The 22,413-nt window shown below is 56.1% G+C and overlaps 1 protein-coding gene across 7 annotated transcripts in view; it reads right to left on the bottom strand.

Moving 5' to 3' along the window:
* Positions 1-22,413, bottom strand: part of LOC105472281 (Rho GTPase activating protein 23) — a 95,281-nt gene that overhangs the window by 47,048 nt on the left and 25,820 nt on the right. For 3 of the 7 annotated variants that reach the window (XM_024789894.2, XM_011725386.3, XM_071083036.1), the window contains exons 2-6: positions 6,940-7,101; positions 4,292-4,319; positions 2,301-2,396; positions 2,048-2,126; positions 1,862-1,916 (exon numbers count right to left, since the gene is read on the bottom strand). In XM_024789894.2, coding sequence (XP_024645662.1) covers positions 1,862-1,916; positions 2,048-2,126; positions 2,301-2,396; positions 4,292-4,319; positions 6,940-7,101 — 420 coding nt within the window. Of the gene's footprint in view, positions 1-139; positions 233-1,861; positions 1,917-2,047; positions 2,127-2,300; positions 2,456-4,291; positions 4,320-6,939; positions 7,102-10,956; positions 11,099-14,663; positions 14,831-22,413 lie in introns of those variants that run through there. The other 4 variants (XM_071083037.1, XM_024789895.2, XM_024789896.2 and 1 more) reach the window with 4 other exon arrangements.

The raw sequence follows: 22,413 nt of genomic DNA, 5'->3' as shown, positions 1-22,413 counted from the left end.
CACAGTAAAACACAATGAAACACACACAAATAACTACACCTCCAGTCCCAGGCACAAACATCATGTGATGAGGACAAGCTAAACCACACCCCCGCACACTCAGCCCCTCCAGCTGGCACAGGGGCCGGCACACACATACCTCTCCCTCCTGCCATCCCGCCGTCTCCCCAGGCTCCCGGCATCATCACAGCGGCGGCAGCATCCCAGCCCGCCTCTGCCCGCCCCCAGCTCTGGCTAACCCCCCCAGTGACCACTGCGTCGCCCTGGCCAGGGCCTCCGGTCCCCCTCTGTCTGCCCTCCCTGCGGCTCCCCCTCACCCCCACCCGGCTCTCTCTCGGCTGGCTGGCGGGAGGAGGAGGGAGGAGAGGATGGGTGTGGAGGGGCCTCGCCGCGTCGGTGGTGGCGTCAGCAGCTGCCGAGGCCCGATTGGCCTCCAGCCTTGGCTCCCAACCACAGGAATGCCTGGGCCCCACCCTCCGGCTGGCGGAGATGCGGGGACCAGTGGAGGCCCCCAGATGCTGACATCTGGGGCTGCCAGCCCACCCCAGCCTGGGCAGAAGAACTGGAGGCTGCTGCCCTTCCCACTCCTTGCCCCTGCCAGTTGGAGAGAGTGGGGGACATCCTAGGGTCCCGCCCTGTCACTTCCCCATAGCTGGCCTCGCCTCAGCCTGGGGGAGCTGTACAGGAAGGGCCTTGAGACTTGGGGTGAACAGTCTATCTCAGAGCCCCCCTTCCTTCCTTCCTCTCCCCAGAAAGAGCAAGGGGACAATCGAGGTCAGGGGTGGAGGTTTCCAGAGGGGCATCGTGCCAGGCATGGCACTGTGATTACAGTGATTACGAGAGTGCGTCCAAAGCAGAAGCTAGCACAGGGGCTCCCAGGGCCTCCCCGGGGACAGTGACATCAGGGGCAAGTAAGCCGCCATCTGGCTGGGACCCATGAGACCAGGGAGGTGGGCACTGGGCAGAGAGGACCACCCGGGGCTCCGGGCACAAAGAGGCAGCGTGTAAGTGTGGGCGTGTGTGTGAAAGGGCACGCTTGGGAGTGCAGGGCCTGCTTCGTGCAGTGTCTGGGCCACGCTCTCTGTGTGGCAGGCTACATGCTGTCTTCTAGGTATGCTGAGGTGACGAATGTATAAATTTGGAGTCCTGTAACACGGGTGGACACATGCGCTGAGATGGGCAGGAGGATGCTGTGGTGTTTGCGGGCATACATGTTGTGATAGTGGGGCGTGGGTGTGTAGTTGTGGAGAGGTCCGAGTATGCGAGGTACTATGCTGTTTGTACTGCAGGGAGCCAAGGGGCTGGTGAGTGTTTCATGTTTTAATGTTTGTGGGTGTGTGTTGTGGTGCACTTCGCTGTGTGAGGGTGAACTGTGGCAGTGGGTGCTTGTGTGGTTGTCTCTATTGTGGCACATGACTGGTGCTGTGTATGTATTGTGGTGTGCTTCGTGCTATACAGAGGGTGGGACTGTGGGGCTGTGCTCTGTGGCTGTGTACCTGTGTGTGCTGCTTGGGTACTGCGTGGTGCAGTACTCAGGGCCAAGCGGGGAGAGGATGCAGGGAACAGGCATCTCTACTAGGAGCTGACAAGAACATGCCAGGCTGGCGAAGCCTGTTGGGCCACCCTCCTTCCAGATACCCTGGCAGGAATCCTGCCTGCCAAGGCCAGGACTCCCTCTCCCCCAGCACAGAGCAGCTCCGAATGAAGCAACAACCAGCCCCAGCCCAGGGATGGGCTTGGCATCCCCAATTGGGCAATGTTGGCCTGCGCCCTCCCAATACTTCCTTCTCTGCCTCCCAGGGGAGCCGGTGCTGCCCCAGGGCTCAGGGGTCTCCTCTCAGGCTGCAGGGGCCGGACTCACCAGCTGGAGGATGTCCTCGTCCTTGGGCATGATAGATAGCTCCAGAGTGTCATCGCTACAGAGACAGGCAGAGAGTCAGGCTGGGCCAATGAACAGGGTCCAGGAGGAAGGGATTCTGGTCTCCAGGGCACCCCCAGGGCAAAGGGGCGGGGAGATAATATGGGACAAAGGGTCAGGGGCACTCACCTATTCTGGATCAGAGCTATGACCTGAGAGTAGGTCTTCCCAATGACGCTTTCCCCATTCACCTTTACCAGTCGATCTCCTGGGGACGAGGAGTGCACGACTGGTGACCAAGGGGCATCAAAGGCCCCATCTGAGAACCCCTGTACCAGGCATGGCTAACACTGGGGATAGGAGCCTCCCCAACACCTGGATCCGAGAATCAAATCCTAGCCAGAAGGCAGAAAGTAGAGCCCAGGTAACTGGGGCAGCTCACCTGTGCGAAGCCCTGCCCTGTGGGCAGGGCCGTCTTCCTTCACATTCTTGACAAAGATGGTGTCCATGGGCTCCAGGCGGTGCCGGGGGGAGGGTCCTGGTGGGCATCAGCCAGGTTAGCTGGGGGTGGCTGCTGAAGGTCACACCCATGCACAGCTACACACACAGGGGACACACACTCAGAGAATGATCGCACTCGCCCGGTCACAAACATGCACAGGACCACACATCCACGGGGACATTGGGCAGGCCCATGGAGGCACAGAACCCGACAGGAGGACACAGACCTGGGAGAATGAAAACCTATGGGGACACACCGTAAACACCTCCTGTGTCCTCTTTATGTGCTAAAACTACACTAAAAAGGATGAACAGGCCAGGCGCGGTGGCTCACGCCTATAATCCCAGCACTTTGGGAGGCCAAGGCGAGTGGATCACTTGAGGTCAGGAGTTCGAGACCAGCCTGGCCAATATGGTGAAACCCCGTCTCTACTAAAAATACAAAAATTAGCTGGGTGTGGTAGCACGCGTGCCTATAATCCCAGCTACTCAGGAGGCTGAGGCAGGAGAAACACTTGAACCTGGGAGAGAGAGGTTGCAGTGAGCCGGGATTGTGCCACTGCACTCCAGTCTGGGTGACAGAGCAAGACCCTGTCTCAAAAAAAAAAAAAAAAAAAGAAAAGAAAAAAAAAGGCTCACGCCTGTAATCCCAGCACTTTGGGAGACTAAGACAGAGAGATCATGAGGTCAGGAGTTCAAGACCAGCCTGGCCAACATGGTGAAACCCTGTCTCTACTAAAAAATACAAAAATTAGCCGGGTGCGGTGGTGGGCACCTGTAACCTCAGCTACTCAGGAGGTTGAGGCAGGAGAATTGCTTGAACCCGGGAGGTGGAGGTTGCAGTGAGCCCAGATCGCACCACTACACTCCAGCCTGGTTGATAGAGCCAGACTCCATCTCAAAAAACAAACAAAAAAAAGGATAAACAAGCACAGCCCTTGTCCTTCCAGAGCTCCCTGTCCAGTGGGGGAGGCAGATTCTCACATTCACAGGTACACACACAAGTCATGAAACAGAGGAAAGGGCGCCATACAAGAGGCCATAACAGTTCTGAAGACACGTGGCAGGGTCAGATGCCCTCCTCGCAGGGATGCCCACTCCCGCAGACCCAGCAAGACACCTAATGTTCACATCCCTCACCTCTTCCTTTCCCCAGGCTCAGGGGCTCCAAAGCAGAGGTCCAAGGCCCCTAGGATGGGCACAAATTGCATTGCACCCCAATAAAGTTCCTCTGCTCCTAAGTGCTGCTAACTCTAAGCTAACAGAGAAATGGGCCTGCTCTAGGCCAGCTGGCTCCTCCCCCACCACAGCCTCTGGATGCAGGAGTGTCCTATGGCTGCCCAACAGAAGCCCCAGTGTCGGAGCAGGAAGGCTGCCAGAGAAGGCACTCTGCCTTTGAATACCCTGGGAGCCTGGGTGTCTGCCAGGGGCCTCTGGGGAGCAAGGGCCACAGCAAGGGGAGTCAGGCTTACATCATAGGAGAGAAAGACCTTGGGGCCCCCTGACTTCCACCAGGACTCTACTATCTCCACCTCCAAGGACAGCCTTTGCTCAGCATTCCCACCACCAGCCCCCAGGCCCTGTAGCCCTGCCCTGCCTTGTTCTAGGCTGGGAGCAGCTTGAGGGCAGGGGCCAGGTGCAGACACCCATCTGCTCCCCAGAGTGCCGCCCATAGTGTGCTGAGCTCAGCAAACTTCTGTTAAGGAAATGTCCAAGGGAGACAAATGTGAGAAAAGAAAGGGGGAGAACAGAGAGAGAGGAAGAGGCGCCCAGAGGGGGCCAGACCCAGGGCACAGACAGAAGCAAAGGCAGGAACAGGAGTCAAGGGAGGGGGGCACAGAAAAGGACAGGCAGACTTGGCAGGGACAAGGTGAGATAGGAGCTGGAAGATGAGTCCTCGTGCAGGTCCAGCGCCCACCAGTCCTCCCTTACCTCCTCCACGGCCTCCATTCTCTTCCTCCTGCAGGGAACAGAGGGGTGGGTGTTGGCCTCAGTCCAGCCCTCAGCAGCCAGGGTGGCCCAGCTCCAGTGGGCAGGGCCCCTTCAGGTTCCTGCCACCCCTTATCTCCTCCCAAGTAGCTCAGCAGGGGAGGGTGCAGGAGGGGTGTCCAAGGGGCACCAGGTCCCAAGCCAAGTTCCCCAGTGACATGCGACCCCACCACCCCAGCACCTTAACCATCGGGGAACCCACAATCCAGCAAGTGACCCAAGACCCCTTCCCTGGGGGAGCTCCCAGCCCAGTGCGGGAGGCATCACATAGGCTCACACACACAGAAGACCCGGGCAGTCACAGATAGGCGCATGACAAGTGCAAACTACAGCTATCGGCTCCAGGGAACGCCAAGGGGAGGCCTGATTAGAGTCCTCCTAGGGAGGGGACTCAAAGGCATCTGAGGGTGGTGGGGAGAAGGCACTGTGGATGAGGGAGGCGGGGCATGCAGATGCTGGCTGGCAGGGATAAGCGCTCACAGCACACCAAGGGCTGAATCGCTGAGTTAAAGGAGAAAGTCAACAACTGCAAGTGACAATACTCAGGCTAAAGCACTCAGGCTTACAGAACAGAAAGAGGGAGCCAATGGAAGTTCTTTTGTGGGAGAGAGTGGAGGTGAAAATGCCAGTTAGGGGAGAGGATTCTGGCACCCGGGTGCAGGGTATCAAGGGGACCCATTGGGAGGCCTCTGGGATCACCCTGGTAGGTGATGGCACTAGACTTGGGCGGGGAACGAGGAAGGAGGGCATGGAGGTCAGAGGAACAGGCTCAGCCAGCTGGATGTGGCATTTTAGAGCTGGATCGGACCTTCAGCGTCATCTCTTCTAACTCTCTCCACACATGTGTCCATTGTATAGCTCACAGGGCAAGGTGTGTTCAAGGCCACTCAGAGACTCAGTGGCAGAGCCAGGGCTGGAACCCAGGCCTCTGTGGCACCCCAGTGAGGGCAGTGAGGGTAGGGTGGGTCACAAGAAGGCTGTTGGGCTCTTCTTGGGAGCAAGCACTCTGCCCCCATCTTCCCATGTGGGGTGCACTCCAGCTGATGCAAACTGACAGCACTGCGAGCGGGTGGCAGAGGCAGACAGATGCATTTGGACGGCTGAGCTCCCTGCAGGCTCCCAGGCGGCAGCATGAAGGACGGGAGAACACAGCCTCCTCCCGCCTCCAGGCCAAAGGCCCCTCCCAGCCCTGGGCAGGTTCTGGAAAGGAGAAGCAGCCTATCCCTGGCTGTCACCCTTCAGCAGGGTCCCCTGAGAGAAGGTGCTGGGGGCAGAAAGAGGGACATTCTGGGGAAAGAGTGAAGGAAGTACTGGGGTTTCTGGAGAACTAAGGGGCTAGTGTCCTTGGGCATGAAGGAGGGGTCTGTGCTCCCTCCACACACCATCAGCACCCACGTATGTTCTGAAGCACAGCTGTAGCCAATGAGAACAGTTATGCAGGAGCCCCAGAGCTTCCGGCATGCATGTGAGAGCTGCAAGTTACATGTACACATGACATGTATTTGCAGACACTATATGCACACATAAAGAGATACACACGTGCGTGTCCATGGCCAGCATGTGGTGCACACAGAGACATGCGAGCACACGAACACAGACAGTGAAGTCCCCTGTTTGGTTCTCTGATAGGTGGGACCAAGGGAGAGTCCCCAATAGCTAGCTGTGCAGGCAGATCCCAGCCCTAGGGAAAGTGGATAGAGGGGTTCATTGAGTCCAAAATCAGTGTTTCCTCCCTGCTGGAAAAGAAGTGGGAAGGGGAGCAGAGCCCTAGTGGGGAGCTCTGGTTACTCCCTGGGGCCCCTTCTGTCTCCTTCCCACACTTCTGCTTCGCTGTCAGGGAACCCCCCTCCCCAGGCTCACAGCCTTGGATTGGGGTCAGGACCCCTGGTTCCTGGACTCGGAGAACACAACGTTTACATTAGGGCAGGAAGGACTCTGAGGGGTCAAGGTGATAAATGCCCTCAGGTTCCAGCACGAGAAATGGAGCCCGGAGATGGGGAGGCGGCCCCAAATTCACAATGAGTGAGGAGTTGTCCCAGGACTGGAACTCTGGGCTCCTGTGTCCCAGCCTGGGTCTCTTTCCAGCGCACTGAGCTGTCGCCAGCAGGGACCAGGGGTGTGCTGGGAGGGCTTCCACAGGAGTGCTAGGCCCCTGAGAGCTCACGCTGGAGAGGAGAGAAGCAGCCCCAGCTCAGAAGCAGTTGGTAGATCAGGAGTCCCAGGAACTCCCAGACAACTGTTCGCCTTCCAGAGACAAGCATCTGGAGGTGTGAGGTAAGCATCCTGGCTGCCCACCTGCAAGGTCCTTGCCCTGCACCAGCCACCCCTCCTGGTCTCCTGAGAAGACCCAGGCCACAGTGATTAAAGTGTTTGTCCATGGTCACACAGTGCAAATCACCCAGCCAGGGCTGGCACTGCCTCCCTGCAGTCCTCCTCCCCAGGCCACGGCAGAAGGGAGTCAGGCCGGACCCCAGGAGGGACCCTGTCTCTGAGAGGGTCAAAGGACCATGAAGGGGACTGGCACAAAAGAGTCTCCCTCCCCCATGAAAGCTTCCTCAGACCAGGCCAGGGCAGTGGCGAGCCAGGCATACCTTCAGGCTGCAGTGCACGGCCGACTCGGGCGGGTACACGATGAAATGGCGCAGAGTGAAGCCAAAGCCGTCCTGGGGACTTTTGTGCAGCAGCAGCGTCCTCGGCCCCTGCCAGGGGAAGGGGCGCCTAGGAGAGCACCCATCTCTTGGGCCCAGTGGCAGCTGTGGGAGACAGGGAGGCCAGGCTGAGCGCCCGTGTTGCTGACACTTCTGGCTGTTTGCACCGCCTCCTGCAGCCCACAGGACCGGAGGGGCACCGAAAGGGGTGTTTCACCCTAGGGTTGCCAGGCACCCTCCCTCCCCCGACCTCCTCCTCATCCCTTCCTTCCTCTCCCACCTTCATCAGCCCAATAGCTTTTTCCTTCTTTCCTTTACACTCAGTCCCCTCATAATGTCTTTGCCTTCAGGAAAATAACTCACTAAAACAAGTTCATTCAGTTCAGTTCAGCTGAGTTCAGCAAATGTTCACTGAGCACCTACTATGTGCAGGACCCTGGATACACAGCCTTCCTGCACAGTGCCTGTCGTTGTCTTAGCTCATGCACAATCTCACACACACACATGCACACATGCATGCACTCCCAGACAGACACATACTTATGCAGACACAGCCACAGCCACAGCCACATACACTCATGCAGATGGAACATACCACAAACATACAGACAAGCATGTGCAAATGTGCAGACACACAGATACACACAAATGAGTACAAATGTGCACACTTATGTAGACACATAGATATGCACAGAGTTGCAGAGAATCAAAGTCCTGCACACACAACGCACATACAGATGCATGCACATGCATCACAGACATGCAGATACACACAGGCACAGCAGACCGGTACCCACCCATCCTTCAAGAACAGCAGCAGGAACACAGGGGGGACCAAGAACCAAGAGGGAGTGGACTGGACATCAGACACCTGAAGGGACTTCCTGAGGCTCCAGAGCCCAGCCCAGAGGCCTGGCTGGTTCACCAGAAAGGCTAGGGGTGGCTGGGGGTGGCTGGGCCGGTGGCTCACACCCGTAATCCCAGCACTTTGGGAGGCCAAGGCGGGTGGATCACCTGAGGTCAGGAGATCGAGATCAGCCTGGCCAACAGGGTGAAATGCTGTCTTTACTAAAAATACAAAAATTAGCCAGGCATGGTGGCTGGCACCTGTAATCCCAGCTACTTAAGAGGTTGAGGCAGGAGAATCGCTTGAACCCAGGAGGCGGAAGTTGCAGTGAACTGAGATTGCACCACTGCACTCCAGCCTGGGCGACAGAGCAAGACTCCGTCTAAAAAAAAAAAAAAAGGCCGGGAGTTTCAGAGACACTAAGCCTCCTGTCAGACCTCCCAAAATTCTTGGGATTCTCCAAGATGATGTGGCAGAGGTGTCTGAAGGCAAGAGTTTGGAGGGGGCACACAGGTCTGTTTCTGGGGCAAGAAGCAAAACAGATAGTGCCTGAGAGAGGGTGCCCTTTGGGAAACAGAGAGGGAAGGCGGGTGACAGGAGGGTATCAGATGGATGGTGCTCATGAAGCCCAGCTGGGGAAGATGGGAGCCACGGGGAAGCTGCCTGGCTTTGAAAAGCCAAGAGGCCACCTAGAGGACTCTTAAATCCATAACATCACATGGCCTAACCTCTATGTTGTCCCTAGTCCAAGCCCCTCAGAGGGCAAGAAGCCCCCACCACCAACACTCCTCACTCCCCTCAACTCCTCATTAGTTCTGGAGTGAGGAATTCCCACTTCACTAGCAACATCCCCTTTTGTCCCCTTCTCATAGCTGGAGAAACATCTGCCACTCAAATGTCCTGATGCCAAGTTCATTCATGGACCATCCACCCTCCTGTCCACGCACACAGTGGAGGGAGACAGCTGCCCTCTGCTAAGGATTTCCGCATAGAGGAGAGCCTGGCTGTGGTCGAGCAGGCCTGGGGAAGAGGCTAGATCCTCCAATCTCAGAAGATTAAAGAAAAATGTGACACAGACAATAGGCAATAGGCCTGCTTCATACAGCCCCAGGGGATAGAGCCAGGTGGAGTATACAAGAGGCTGAGTGGCGCTCCAGGCAAGGGAGACAGACCATTCTAGACTGTTCTAATCCTATACAGTCTGGAAAACTACCCAGATGAGGCTATGAGTGCCCCCTACCAGACAGGGGCCATGCAAAAGCTGGAAGACCCCCAGTCCAGAGGCCTCAGCAGGGGTTCTGACATCAGGGGTAGTCCAGCATCTTCCACTTGTAGCTTTAGCCTAGCCTCTCCCACGGTGCCCTGCACCCCCATGGGGGCCTGGGGAGCCCAGAGGAGAAAATTCTCTGGGAATTCTGCTGAGGTCTGAAATCCCCCGGATTTCCCATCTCTGCTGACCTGGCAAGGAACTGATCAGGGAGCGAAGAGGGTCTGGGGGTCCCCTCATCAACTGCCCTCTCCTACCAGAAGCCCCTGCTCCTCCCCCGTGTGGGCTGCCCCCTGCCTGTCCCCCACCCAGGCTCAGAGCTGAGGCTGTTTGCAGGGCCCATTGTTTTGCTACTGTCCTGGATTAAGGTTCAAGCCACCAGCTGCCCCAGTGACGAAAAGTGACTGGGACAGGTCCCCGCACGCCCCCCCATCCCCCAGCACACTTCCTGCCTGGAGCTGCCGGCTGCCTCGGGGGGATGCTCCCTGGGAGGGCCTGCATGTAATCCAGGGCAGGAGGCATGCCTTCCTCTCCAGGTCCCCTCCTCACCAATCACTACCAGCATTCCCTCCCTTATCTCTGCCTCTCCCTTTCGTCTGTTCCTTCCTTCCAGTCTCCTTCCTCCCACCTCTTCCAACTAGGCTCTTGAGAATGTCAGCTACCACACAGGCACAGCTACCACACCCCTGCTTGAAGAGGAGATATCAGGACACCCAACAAGAGCCACAGCTGGCATCACCCCTGTGGGAAGTTCTTCCTTAGGTTTAACCTCAATCCTTCATGCTATTTTACATGCATGTTTCCTCTCCTCCCCTGTGACCTGGGACAGAACTGAGTCTTGTGCTCATCTTGAGGTGGGGGAGGTGATAGGTGCAAAAACAGAGAAGCAGCCGTTGATAACAACTAGAAAGGTGCACAGCTCACACACACACAGCTCTGCCTCTCTGACTTAGGCACAGAGACAAGGGGACTGAGAGAGAGTCGCTCAGGGGACACAGGGACATTACTGATTAAATTCTCCTGGACTGGATCTATTTCCAAACACTCCCACCCTCATGTCAGGAAAGAAAGAGACGTCCAAAAATATCAGCTGATGGTGACAGCAGGGCAGACGGCCTTAGGCCACAAATTAGGCAGAGGTGGACACGTGGTGGGTTGGCAGCACCAGGAACTAGAACCCAGGAGCCCTGCTCCTCCCCCCGGGAGCATAAAGAGGTCATTGCAGGGAGCAGTGTTCAGGCCGGGCATGGCGCCCACTGTGACTCACACCCTACCAGCCTGGTCCATCTCGGATATCAGAAACACGGCAGTCCCCCAGCCCAGCCCTGTCAGCCCTGAGAGCACTCACTACCCGCAGGGGCCCGTCTGCCACTCAGCCTCCTCTGCCCACTAGGAAACCCTCGTGTGCCGTGTCCAGGTCCCCTACCAGGGGTGGGCTGGGTCGTGTGCCCTGCTCCATTCAGTGGTGCCTCTGCCTGCCCCGGACTCAGGGTCCCTGCCCGCCCACACCCTCTGGGATTCCTAGAAGCCCCAGCGTCTCTTCAAACACTCTGGTCCCTTCCATCCTTCCACTGCCTGGAAACCGAGAGGGCTGAGCCCTCTGGAGGCCTCGACCAAACTGGGGGTTGTCATCCCAGAAGCCCTGGCAGAGCTCCAAGCCACAAATCCTGCCACCCTCAGCCCCGTCTCTCAAGCGCCTCACTCACTCCCCGCTCCAGGGGCATCAGTCCTGGAATGCAGGGCGCACACAGCTCAAAGGCCGCAGGGAGTTGGTGACCCAGTCCCACTCAGACCCCGACAAGTCCTGCCCCGGCCCCGGCCCCGGCCCCGGCCCCGCGGCGCTCACCCTGGCCCGGCGCGGCCCGGGCGCGCGGCGGTCGCTGTGACTGAGGCAGGGCAGCCAGAGACAGCGCGGTTCTGGGGCGCTGCAGTCCACACCGACGGCGCGCTCCCAGCGCCAGCCCCCGGCCCCCGCGCGCTCCACGCGCCACACGGCGCTGCCCACCAGCTCCGCGGCCGGCGGGGACTCCCAGGTCCGGCCACCGCCCCGGCCCCAGTACGCCTCAGGCCGGGCTTCCGGAGCCGCGTGCGCCGCGCGGGGGCCCGGGGCAGCTGCTAGGTGCCCGGTAGACGGCGTCCTCGACCGCCCGGGTGGCCGGCGGGCCCCGGGGGTCCCCGCCCGCCCCCCGGAACCGCGGGCCCTGGGCCCGGGGGCCCCGAAGGGATGGACGGCCCGCGCGGACGGCGGCAGGACGGCTGGAGCGGCTCCGCGCCTCCCGTGCCTCCCGGCTGAAGGCGCCCGAGCCCCGACACGCCCGCGAGTCGCTCAGGGCTGACGCCTCCCCCTCCGGGGCGGCCCCTGTCCGCGGCCGCCCAGATCCCACACTCACACCCCACACGCCAGGGCACTACACAGTCCCCCACACGACCACACCCTCGCACCCTCACACGCAGACGGCAGCCCTCGACCCAGACATGCACTCTCCCCCAGCCCGCACACCTTGCACCCTTCCAGCACACACACACACACACACACACACACACACACACACACACACGCGCGCGCACATCTGCCCCATGCACCCAGAGAAACAGTCACACATGCTCCAGGTGCCCCTCACTCTGCTTCACACCCTACCCACTCTGTACAGACCCGCACAACACACATCCACCCTCCCACACACACTCACCCTATGTGCATATACCCCAGAAACATACTATCCTCCCCCCCACACACACAGGACTCTTCCACATCGTATACACACACCTCAGACATCCGCCCAAGTGTATACGGTCCACACACTCACAGACAGATGCATGTGCAAGCACACCAGACCCACATTTACCCACCCACACACTCCACACATACCCCACAGGGACCCCCACAACATGGCAGATGCCACGCACACACTGCACAGCTCAGGCACTCCAGGCACAGATGCCACAGCCCCTCAGGTGCTACACACACTGCCCCGCACAGAGTGACAGCCACATACCCTTAGGTGCAGGTGAAGTCCCCAATACCCCTGTGGGAACCACCCTCCTCCCCAGGACTCCCTACCCATTAACTCTACCTAGAGGGGCACCACAAGCTGATGATCACTCAAAGCTGGCCCCTCTTCCACCCCCTGGCATGTGAGCCAGACAGGAAACGCCATGTTGTGCTAGCCCCTGCCCTGCTCGCCCTTCCTGGCTCTCCCTCTTCCCAGGCCCCATCCGGGTGGGGCTAGCAGAGGCCTTGGCTCGTGGATGTGTAACCACCATTATCATTTCTAGCCCACTTGACTGTTCACCAACAATATCACTACAGTCATTTGCTGTGGCCCGGGGCCATTACTATGGCCTCATTTGTAGGGAAGGAAACAGGTCCAAGAGCACCCAGCTTGTTAGGGCAGCATGGGGACTCCAACCCCACGACCCCTCATCCCAACTTCTATCCTACACCCAAATCCTAGCCAGCAGCCAGGAAAGCGGGGCAGCTCCAGCCCAATCCCACTCCCGAATCTAGGAGGAGTCCAGGACGAAGTGTCATAAAGGTTGGGCCTTTTGGGGGCAACTACCAGAAGGAAGCACCAAGCAGGTGCAGCTCCCCTTCCCCCCATTCCACCATCCACTGTCCCCAGCAAGAACCTGCCAGGAGGGTGGCCCAATGGGGAGGTAGGAAATCCAGAAAGGGGGTGGGGGGTGGGAGATGGAGGGGCAGAGATGGGGAGGGGCCGGGGGGCAGAGGGAGGGGAAGGGAGGAGACAACGAAGTGTCAGAAGGTGAAGGAGCATTGGCCGGGCGCAGTGGCTCAAGCCTGTAATCCCAGCACTTTGGGAGGCCGAGACGGGCGGATCACGAGGTCAGGAGATCGAGACCATCCTGGCTAACACGGTGAAACCCCGTCTCTACTAAGAAATACAAAAAATAGCCGGGCGAGGTGGCAGCGCCTGTAGTCCCAGCTACTCGGGAGGCTGAGGCCGGAGAATGGCGGGAACCCGGGAGGCGGAGCTTGCAGTGAGCTGATATCCGGCCACTGTACTCCAGCCTGGGCTACAGAGCGAGACTCCGTCTCCAAAAAAAAAAAAAAAAAAAAAAAAAAGAAGGTGAAGGAGCAAGGAGCAAGGGATGGGAAGGGAGCCTGAGGGACAGAGGTGGGAGGGGAGGGGGAAGGGAGCAGAGCGGACCACGAGGGAGGTCCGGATCAAGGGAGGGAGAAGGAAGAGAGAGGAAGGGTGAGGGTGAGGCGTGTGGGGGCGGCTGCCTGTGTCAGCCAGGGAGCTGGTTTTGTTCTCCTGTTTCCTGTTTGCTATTTGCTGGGCTCCCCCTCCGTGCAAGAGCTGGACCCACCACCCCCACCCTGGCGGAAGCCAGATGGGAAGAGTGAGGCTGCCACGAGCTGAGTCAGGAGAGCTTAGGGGGAGAGCGGGAAAGGACTGCAGCCAGGGAGAGCAGGACACGCTATCTCCATCAGCACCCTCTCCCGCCCCACTTCCATCGCTAGAAAACTAAGGATTCCGTGTTGGGACCACTCCTGCCCTGGCCTGCCCTGTGACTCTGTCATACTCTCCAAAGGCCAGACCCTCCTAGACCAGCTGGAACCACCATCAAGCTGTCCCCAGCCATGTCAGACTCTGGGGCCCCAAGCGGAGGGCAATCAGATGTCTTCAGCTCCAAGTCTGGCCTGTCCTCCCAGCAAGCAGCCAGTAAGTCCTTCCAGCTGCCTAACTTGCGTTCCTCTTGCTGCTAGTCCAGTCCCTGGTTCTAAGGAAATGGAGTGACTCTCCCCTGTCATCCCCCATGGAGCCGCTGATGGCCAACAGGTACTGCTGTGTGCCCAGATCAAGAATCCACCTCCGCAGAATTCAAAACCGCTGAGGGTTCTGGGGCAGCAGGGAGGAGAGAAGTGGAGACGCAACATGGGTTATCTGTATTCAGATTGCAGAGACCCTGGAAGGGATCAACCATATACAATGTCCATTTCCTGCCCTCTAACCTGGCAGGGCAGCAAGGCGCAACCAAGGAGGTAACAGATTCCTCCAACACAAACCACACACCTTTCCTTCCCCACCCCCACCACCTCCACACCCAGCTGCCTCTGTGGGGACTTCAGGGCGAGAGTGCACCCAGTGGGGCCTCAAAGGTTGTATGAAGCTTGAATAAATGATCCTCCAGGCCTGGGGAGCCTCTCTGCTCCCTCCCCCATTTCCTCTGGGAAAGGAATGTGGGGTGGGCCCTAGAGGGTGGTGGGGGAGGGGGCCCAGGGCTGGGAAATACCAGGCGTAGCTGAGATTCTATTCCAAGCCTTCCTGCCTAGCGTGAGTCCTCCCCCCACGCCCTGCCCAGCTTCCTCCCCCTGCATCAGAAATTACCCTGCTGAGCTGCCCCTCCCATCCCCCTCTAGTTTGACCAGCTTGCAAAATCCATTCAACCTCATCTTCCTGAGGGTCCCTGGTGAGGGGCTTGAAGGCTGCATCCCCAAAGGGAGGGCATCCAGTCTTCACTCCTTCCAAGAGATCATTGTCTTTTACTATTTGAAAGCACTTTCACTTGTTCTCATTTGACACTTACCCTAAGAATCAAATAACCAGAGATTTTTTTTTGACATCCGTTTTTCAGTTACAGAAACTGAGGCTTGGTCAGGCGTGGTGAGTCACGCCTGCAATCTCAGCACTGGGAGGCCAAGGTGGGCAGATCGCTTGAGCCCAGGAGTTTGAGATCAGCCTGAGCAACGTGGTGAAACCCGATCTCTACAAAAAACACAGAAATTAGCCAGGTGTGGTGGCACGTGTCTGTAGTTTCAGCTACTCAGGAGGCTTAGGTGGGAGGATCACCTGAGCCTGGGAGGTGGAGGTTGCAATGAGCAGAGATCACACCATTGCACTCCAGCCAGGGAGACAGAGTGAGACCCTGTCCCTAAATAAATAAATAAGAATAAAATTTTTTTTAAAACTGAGGCTCAAAGAGAACAAGTGACTAGTTCAAGGACTCATTTTTACTAAGCTGGGACCGGATCCCAGGGTTCTAACCACTTACCAGATCTTTTTCCATTACGCTCTTGTTTAACCACATCTTGAGTACCTGCTGTGCGCCAGGAGCTGAGACACCTTGGAGCGTCATGAGTATTGTCCCAGCTCCTAAAACCTTTAGGGATCCCCAAGCTCTAGACTGGCCAAAGCTGGCTGCCTTCACCCCCACCAAGGGAGACCCCCACAAACCAAGGGAGCCCTGCTTTCAGGTGCATGGGGCCTCTTCTCTCTGGGAGGTGACAGTTTTTTGAGGGTGGGGCCAGACACCTCCCAGGCTATCCCTCACAGGAGAGGGTGGTCTGGACTGGAGGAGTAGAAGCAACCAGGCACTGGGGAAGGGGAGGAGAGCGTCCTGAGTCCCAGGGGTCAGAGATAGGAGCAAGAAGGAAACTGACGTGTTGCAGGGCGTGTGGCTCAGGAAGTGAGAGAGGGGCTCAGGGTCGATTCTGCCTGCTTTTCCTTCCTCCGGCTTGCTCAGCGCTCTTCCCAGAATGTGGGCCCCAAACCGCCAGGTGACAAACAATGACCCCACCCCAAGATAGTCATCCAGCATGTTTGAAGTTCCATCTGGTCCTGTACCCAGTCGCACACCAACGAACGCAGACCCATGACCACTCCACAACCTCGCATACAGACGGGGCAAATCCCACCGCAGATCCGTGCATCCCAGGCATGCAGGCAATGCGATACCGACACATGCCCCAGTCACCCACGCCCGGGCCTCTGAACCCTGCTCCAGTCTCCTCAGTCAAGGGCGGCTGCCCCCTCGGGCCTCTTCCACCCTTTTGCCCTATTCAGATGCCTGGTTCCCAGCATTGCTTGGGTAGAGACTCCCGCCTGACAAGCCCCAGCAGGCCAAGTTGATGAGCCGGCCAAGCAAGCCTATGTCTCCCCAGCGCCCTCCATGTGCACATAACCCCCATCACCGGGAACCTGGGCACCCCGCACCGGTGCTATGTCTGGCCCACGGGTAGGGGGTGGTTCCCAGGGTCTCCCCAGACCCAGTGCTCTTCCCCTCTAGGGCCACCCTTGCCCGGGGTTGGGATGGACTGTGCTCCCTCTCCCTCAAACTAGGCCAGAGCCACGGAAGCCTGGGAAGGAAGATGAGGAAGCACTTGTCACTCCAGACATCCCATCACCATCAGGAAGGTGGGCTGAGATAATCCAAAAATCACAAAATCCTCAAATTCTGGCTGGGCATGATGACTCATGCCTATAATCCCAGCACTCTGGGAGGCCAAGGCAGGAGAATCGCTTGAGCCCAGGAGTTCAAGACCAGATTGGGCAACACGGTGAAACCCCGTCTCTACAAAAAACATAAAAATTAGCCAGGTGTGGTAGTGCATGCCTGTGGTCTCAACTACTGGGGAGGCTGAGGTGGGGAGGATCACCTGAGCCCAGGGAGGTCAAGGCTGCAATGTGAGACCCGGTCTCAAAAAAAAAAAAAAAAAAAAGGCTGGGCAACTTGGCAAGACCCCATCTCTACAAAAAATTTAAAAATTAATTGGGGATGGTGGCGTGCACTTCTGTTCCCAGCTACTCAGGAGGCTAAGGTGGGAAGATCACTTGAGCCCACGAAGTCAAGGATGCAGTGAGCTGTGTTCACGCCACTGCACTCCAGCCTGGGTGACAGAGCAAGACCCTGTCTCAAAAAAAAAAAAAAAAAAAAAAATCCCCAAGTTCTTTCAGTGGCAGCACAGCTCAGGGGCTGACACACGGGATCTGGAATCCTCTGGAAGCTGAGTCAGAGCCCCATCTCTACCACTTTCTAGCTGTGAGACTTTGGGCAAGTTACTTAACCTCCTTAAGTCTTGGTTCCTCATCAATAAAATGGGAATGACATGAATTTCCACCTCAAAGTCTGTTGGGAGGATTAAGTAAATTAAAGGAAGTCTTAGCACAGGCTCAGAGCACATAGTAGGGATTTAATAAATGCAGGCTGTTTTGACGGCTTTTTGGATAGTCATCACAGTCATACTCACATTCAGACATGCAGACAGCCATGTATACACAAAGACACAGTGACACATGCGGACACTCACAGACCCAGGCAAACTCATCCTTCCTGGCATCACCCCTACCTCCCACTGCCAGCCCCAGGTTCCTACAGGCTCCTGACGTGCCCCAGTTCCTCCCAAGCAAGGAGGATTCAGTAGGATCTCCCACTTCCTTGGCTGAACTTTGGCAAGCCCAGAGCACTACCTTGTGGGCCCTCTGGGAGTAGGGAAGGAATGGGTAACATGAGACCCCAGGATGGGGCCCCTCCCAGCAGGCAAGGAGCATGGCAAAAGTGCCAGGCTGGCAGGGTCTCCAGTGCCACAGGAGGGCCAGTTCACCCCTCAGGGACAACAGAGGAAGGGGAGACTAAAGAGGAGCCTCTTTCCTCTTGGTGGGAAATGAGCACTTACAGAAAAGGGTGCGTCTAGAGCCAGCCACAAAGTAAACACCAGGGCCATTGCCCAGGCAACAGCAGGCTGGCATGGGACAAGGCTTACCACAATCCCTCTGTACCCCCTGATTTACCCACTCAGCAGCCCCCTGCCTGTCTCTGGGGTCTCCATTCTGGTTTCTGGGCCTGTCTGCAGACTCCCCAAAGGGAATAAGCTGTGCCTCCTCCATCAGACTGTGTGCTTCTTGAAAACAAGGGATTTTTGCCCCACATCAGTCTAGGGTCTCCCAAAAGATATGGCCTGTGGCTTTCCCCTCAGATAGGAGGATGCTCAAGGGCCTGGCCTGAGTCTCCCTCTTAGACTGAGAGCTCCCCAAGGACAATGGCTGTTGGGTTTTCAGAGTGGATTTGCCCTCCTAGAGAGCTTTGTGCATAGTGGGCTCTCAAAAATTACTTCTTTTTTTTTTTTAGACAGTGTCTCTGTTGCCCAGGCTGGAGTGAAGTGGTGAGATCTTGGCTCACTGCAACCTTCACCTCCTGGGTTCAAGCGATTCTCCTGCCTCAGCCTCCCGAGTAGCTGGGATTACAGGAACGCGCCACCACACCCAGCTAAATTTTGTATTTTTGGTAGAGATGGGGTTTCACCATGTTGGCCAGGCTGATCTCGAACTCCTGACCTCAAGTGATCCACCCACCTCGGCCTCACAAAGTGCTGGGATTACAGGCGTGAGCCACCGTGCCCAGCTCAAAAATTATTTATTAATGGTTAGGATGTGGAGAAATTGGATTGCTGTGGGAATGTAAAATGGTGTGGCTGTGGCCAGGCACAGTGGCTCATACCTGTAATCCCAGTGTTTGGGAGGCCAGGAGTGCAAGATCAGCCTGGGAAACATATTGAAACCCCATCTTTATAAAAAACGCAAAATTGGCCAAGCGTGATGGTACACACTTGTAGTCCCAGCTACTTGGAAGGCTGAGGTGGGAGGATCCCTTGAACCCAGGAGTTGGAGGCTGCAGTGAGCTGTGATCACACTACTGCTCTTCAGCCTGGGCCACAGAGCAAGACTCCCTCTCTAAAAAAGTAATAAAAATAAAATAAAATTTAAAAATAAATAAATAAAATGGTGAAGTTGCTATGGAAATCAGGATGGCAGTTTCTCAAAAAATTAAACATAGACAGGAGGCTGAGGCAGGAGAGTCGCTTGAACCAGGGAGGTAGAGGTTGCAGCGAGCCAAGATCGTGCCATTGCACTCCAGCCTGGGCAACAAAAGGGAAACTCCATCTCAAAAAATAAAAAATAAAAAAATTAAACACAGAATTACCATATGATCCAGCAATTCCATTTCTGGGTATATATCCAAAACAACTGAAAACAGGGATGAGGGGATGTTTGTACACTCGTGTTCACAGCAGTGTTATTCACAACAGCCAAGAAATGGAAGCAACCCAAGTGTCCATCTACGGATGAACGGACAAACAAAATGAGGTATATCCACACGATGAAATCGTCTGTATTATTGTATTACATAGAATACATACATTACATGAACAATACATAATTGTATTATTTAGCCTTTTAAAATAAGTGAAGGCTGGGCAGGGTGGCTCACACCTGTAATCCCAGAACTTTGGGAGGCTGAGGCGGGAGGATTGCTTGAACCCAGGAGTTCAAGACCAGCCCAGGCAACATAGCGAAACCCCATCTCTACAAAAAAAAAAAAAAAAAGCCATGTGTGGGGGCAAACACGTGTAGTCCCAGCTACTTGGGAGGCTGAGGTGGGAGGATGGCTTGAGCGCAGGAGATGGAGGTTACAATGCACTGAAATTGCGCCACTACACCTCAGTCTGGGGGAGCCAGACCGTGTCTCAAATTTAAAAAAAAAAAAAAGAAATTTTGACACATTCTACAATGTGGATGAACCTTAAAGAGATTATGCTAAGTGAAATGAGCCAGACACAAAAGGACTAATACTGGCTGGGCTTGATGGCTCACGTCTGTAATCCCAGCACCTGTATTCCCAGCACTTTGGGAGGCTGAGGTGAGAGAATCACTTGAGGTCACGAGTTCAGGGCCAGCCTGGACAACATGGTGAAACCCTGTCTCTACAAAAAAAAAAAAAAAAAAAAAAAGGTAGCAGAAAGTGGTAGCATGCACCTATAGTCCCAGCTACTCAGGAAGCTGAGATGGGAGGTCTCAGCTTGAGCCCAGGGGGTCAAGGCTGCAGTGAGCCGTGATCATACCAGCGCACTCCAGCCTGGGTGACAAAGCAAGACCCTGTCTCAAAAAAAAAAAAAAGGAATGAATGAATAAATATTATATTATTCCACTTACGGTGATAGTGGAATATCACCATTTATGGTGATAGCACAATAATATGGATGTACTTAATGCCACTTTACAGTTAAAAATTGTTAAAATTATACATTTTGTTGTATATATATATATTTTGAGATGGAGTTTTGCTCTTGTTGCTCAGGCTGGAGTGTGGAGTGCAATGGTGTGCTCTTGGCTCACTGCAACCTCCGCCTCGCAGGTTCAAGCAATTCTCCTACCTCAGCCTCCTGAGTAGCTGGGACTACAGGCGTGAGCCACCATGCCCGGCAATTTTTTTTTTTTTTTTTTTTTGTATTTTTAGAAGAGACGGGGTTTCACTGTGTTAGCCAGGATGGTCTCAATCTCCTGATCTCATGATCTGCCCACCTCGGCCTCCCAAAGTGCTGGGATTACAGGCATGAGCCACAGCGCCCGGCTGTATTATATATATTTTATATATATATATATATATATATATTTTTTTTTTTTTTTTTTTTTTTCTTGAGACAGATTCTCGCTCTGTTGCCCAGGCTGGAGTGCTATGGCGTGATCTCGCTTACTGCAAGCTCTGCCTCTGGGTTCACGCCATTCTCCTGCCTCAGCCTCCCGAGTAGCTGGGACTACAGGTGCCCGCCACCACGCCCAGTCAATTTTTTGTATATTTTAGTAGAGACAGGGTTTCACTGTGTTAGCCACAATGGTCTTGATTTCCTGACCTTGTGATCCGTCCATCTCAGCCTCCCAAAGTGCTGGGATTACAGGAGTGAGCCACTGCACCTGGCCATTTTATAATTTTTTTAAAAAGGCCAAGTCAGAAATCAAACACACAAAAAAATAAAACATAAGGCCAGCCACAGTGGCTCAGGCCTGTAATCCCAGCATTTTGGAAGGCCAAGGCAGTTGGATCACCTGAGGTCAGAAGTTTGAGACCAGCCTGGCCAACATGGTAAAACCCCGTCTCTACTAAAAATACAAAAATTAGCCGGGCATGGTGTCAGGTGCCTGTAGTCCCAGCTACTCTGGAGGCTGAGGCAGGAGAATCACTTGAACCCAGGAGGTGGAGGTTGCAGTGAGCCAAGATCGCACCATTGCACTCCAGCCTGGACGACAAGAGCAAAATTCCATCTCAAAAAAAAAAAAAAAAGTTGAAAGATGAAACAAATGAACAGGCTCTCCTTGGTGCCCAGGAGAAGGCTCTGCCCACAGAGGTTGCCCAGGAGCTGGACACCTCCTGCCTGGAAGACCTTTCCCTGCCATTCCTCGTCACTACACCTCCTCAGAGTCTCTACTGTCATCTTTGGAGCCCTAGAGGTTCCTGAACAGGGGAAAAGCCCAGCCTGAACCTGGTACGCATCAGGTCCTTGGCGTTGATGGGGGCCTGCCATCCACAGAGGTTGCCATCCCCAGTCATGCACAAACTCTTCCAAGGCTGCCAGCAGGACCTTGGAAGTGTTTTCTTGTCAGAAACCTGACTCAGTGTGGGAGTCCTCAAACCCACCAAGCACACACATGCCCGTTCCAACGCGCCACACGCTCACACCCCCCTGTAGCATACACACAAGGGCATGCCCACAGAGACACGGCCGGGTCCTCGCAGGCACTCCTGGAAATGAGCCCGCACACTGGCACACTGAAGGATGATTATCTCGGCTGCCGGATAGGCAGGTCCCGTGGGCAGCAGAGCCCCCTGCTGGCCCAGTGCTGGCATGCCTCGTCTCCTTGACAACCCAGAGCGAGCAGAGGGGTCCTCATTCCCTCAACCTCGCTCCCCAGGCCCCTCAGCTCCAACCAGCCCTGGGATGTTCCCCTCCCCATCTCCTACAGAGGAGAAAAATCCCCTGCAGAAAGACAGGGCAACTGTGGAATCTCAGGGTCTCCCTTCGGTCAAGGAGAGCGGCCAGAGCCCCTTTTCAGACTAGACTGGAGCAGTCATTCCTAGAGGCAGTGAATGCCTGCAATGGCTCTTCTCTAAGGCCAGCAGATCCATCCCCCGGTCTCACACTGGACAGCACACTTCAGAGGAGACTAGAGGAGAGCTCTAGGTGTGACTCCGCCTGCCCCCGCCCCCCAGGAGTGCTTCCTGTTGTCTGACAGCCTGGGCAGAGGTAACAGGTGCACACATTGGTTTCCTTCAGGCAAGAGATGGGTCCCAGTCAAGCTGAGACCATGTCCCCTCCCAGGGCAGGTCTCAGCAGATTCCGAAAGTCTCCCCGGAGCACATGGGGCTCCCTGCAGGGAGAGGCTCTCAGCCCCACCCCTGAAACCACCCACCCCCTCACCCCAGCCCTGCCCATCCCTCCTGGGTTACCCCTACCTTCCCCTTCACACATGTGGCCCTGCCTATGAACTGAACCACTCCCTAATCCAGTCTGTGATGCCCAGAGGCAGCTGGACAGGTGGCAGGGACAGTGGCTCTGCAGGGACAAACAGCCTCCCCTGGGCCGCTGCCATGAGGGAGCCCCCTGGGCTGGGCTCTCTGGTCAGAAGAGGACAGATGGCATCATCCTCGCTCCAGATCCTCCTCCCACCTCCCCCTGCCAGTCTGCCTGGCCCCACATTCGGGGACAGGATAACAGCCACACAGTCAT

The sequence above is a fragment of the Macaca nemestrina genome, chromosome 17 (assembly GCF_043159975.1).
Source record: "Macaca nemestrina isolate mMacNem1 chromosome 17, mMacNem.hap1, whole genome shotgun sequence".
Taxonomy (NCBI): domain Eukaryota; kingdom Metazoa; phylum Chordata; class Mammalia; order Primates; family Cercopithecidae; genus Macaca; species Macaca nemestrina.
This window is presented reverse-complemented; position numbering and strand designations above follow the sequence as displayed.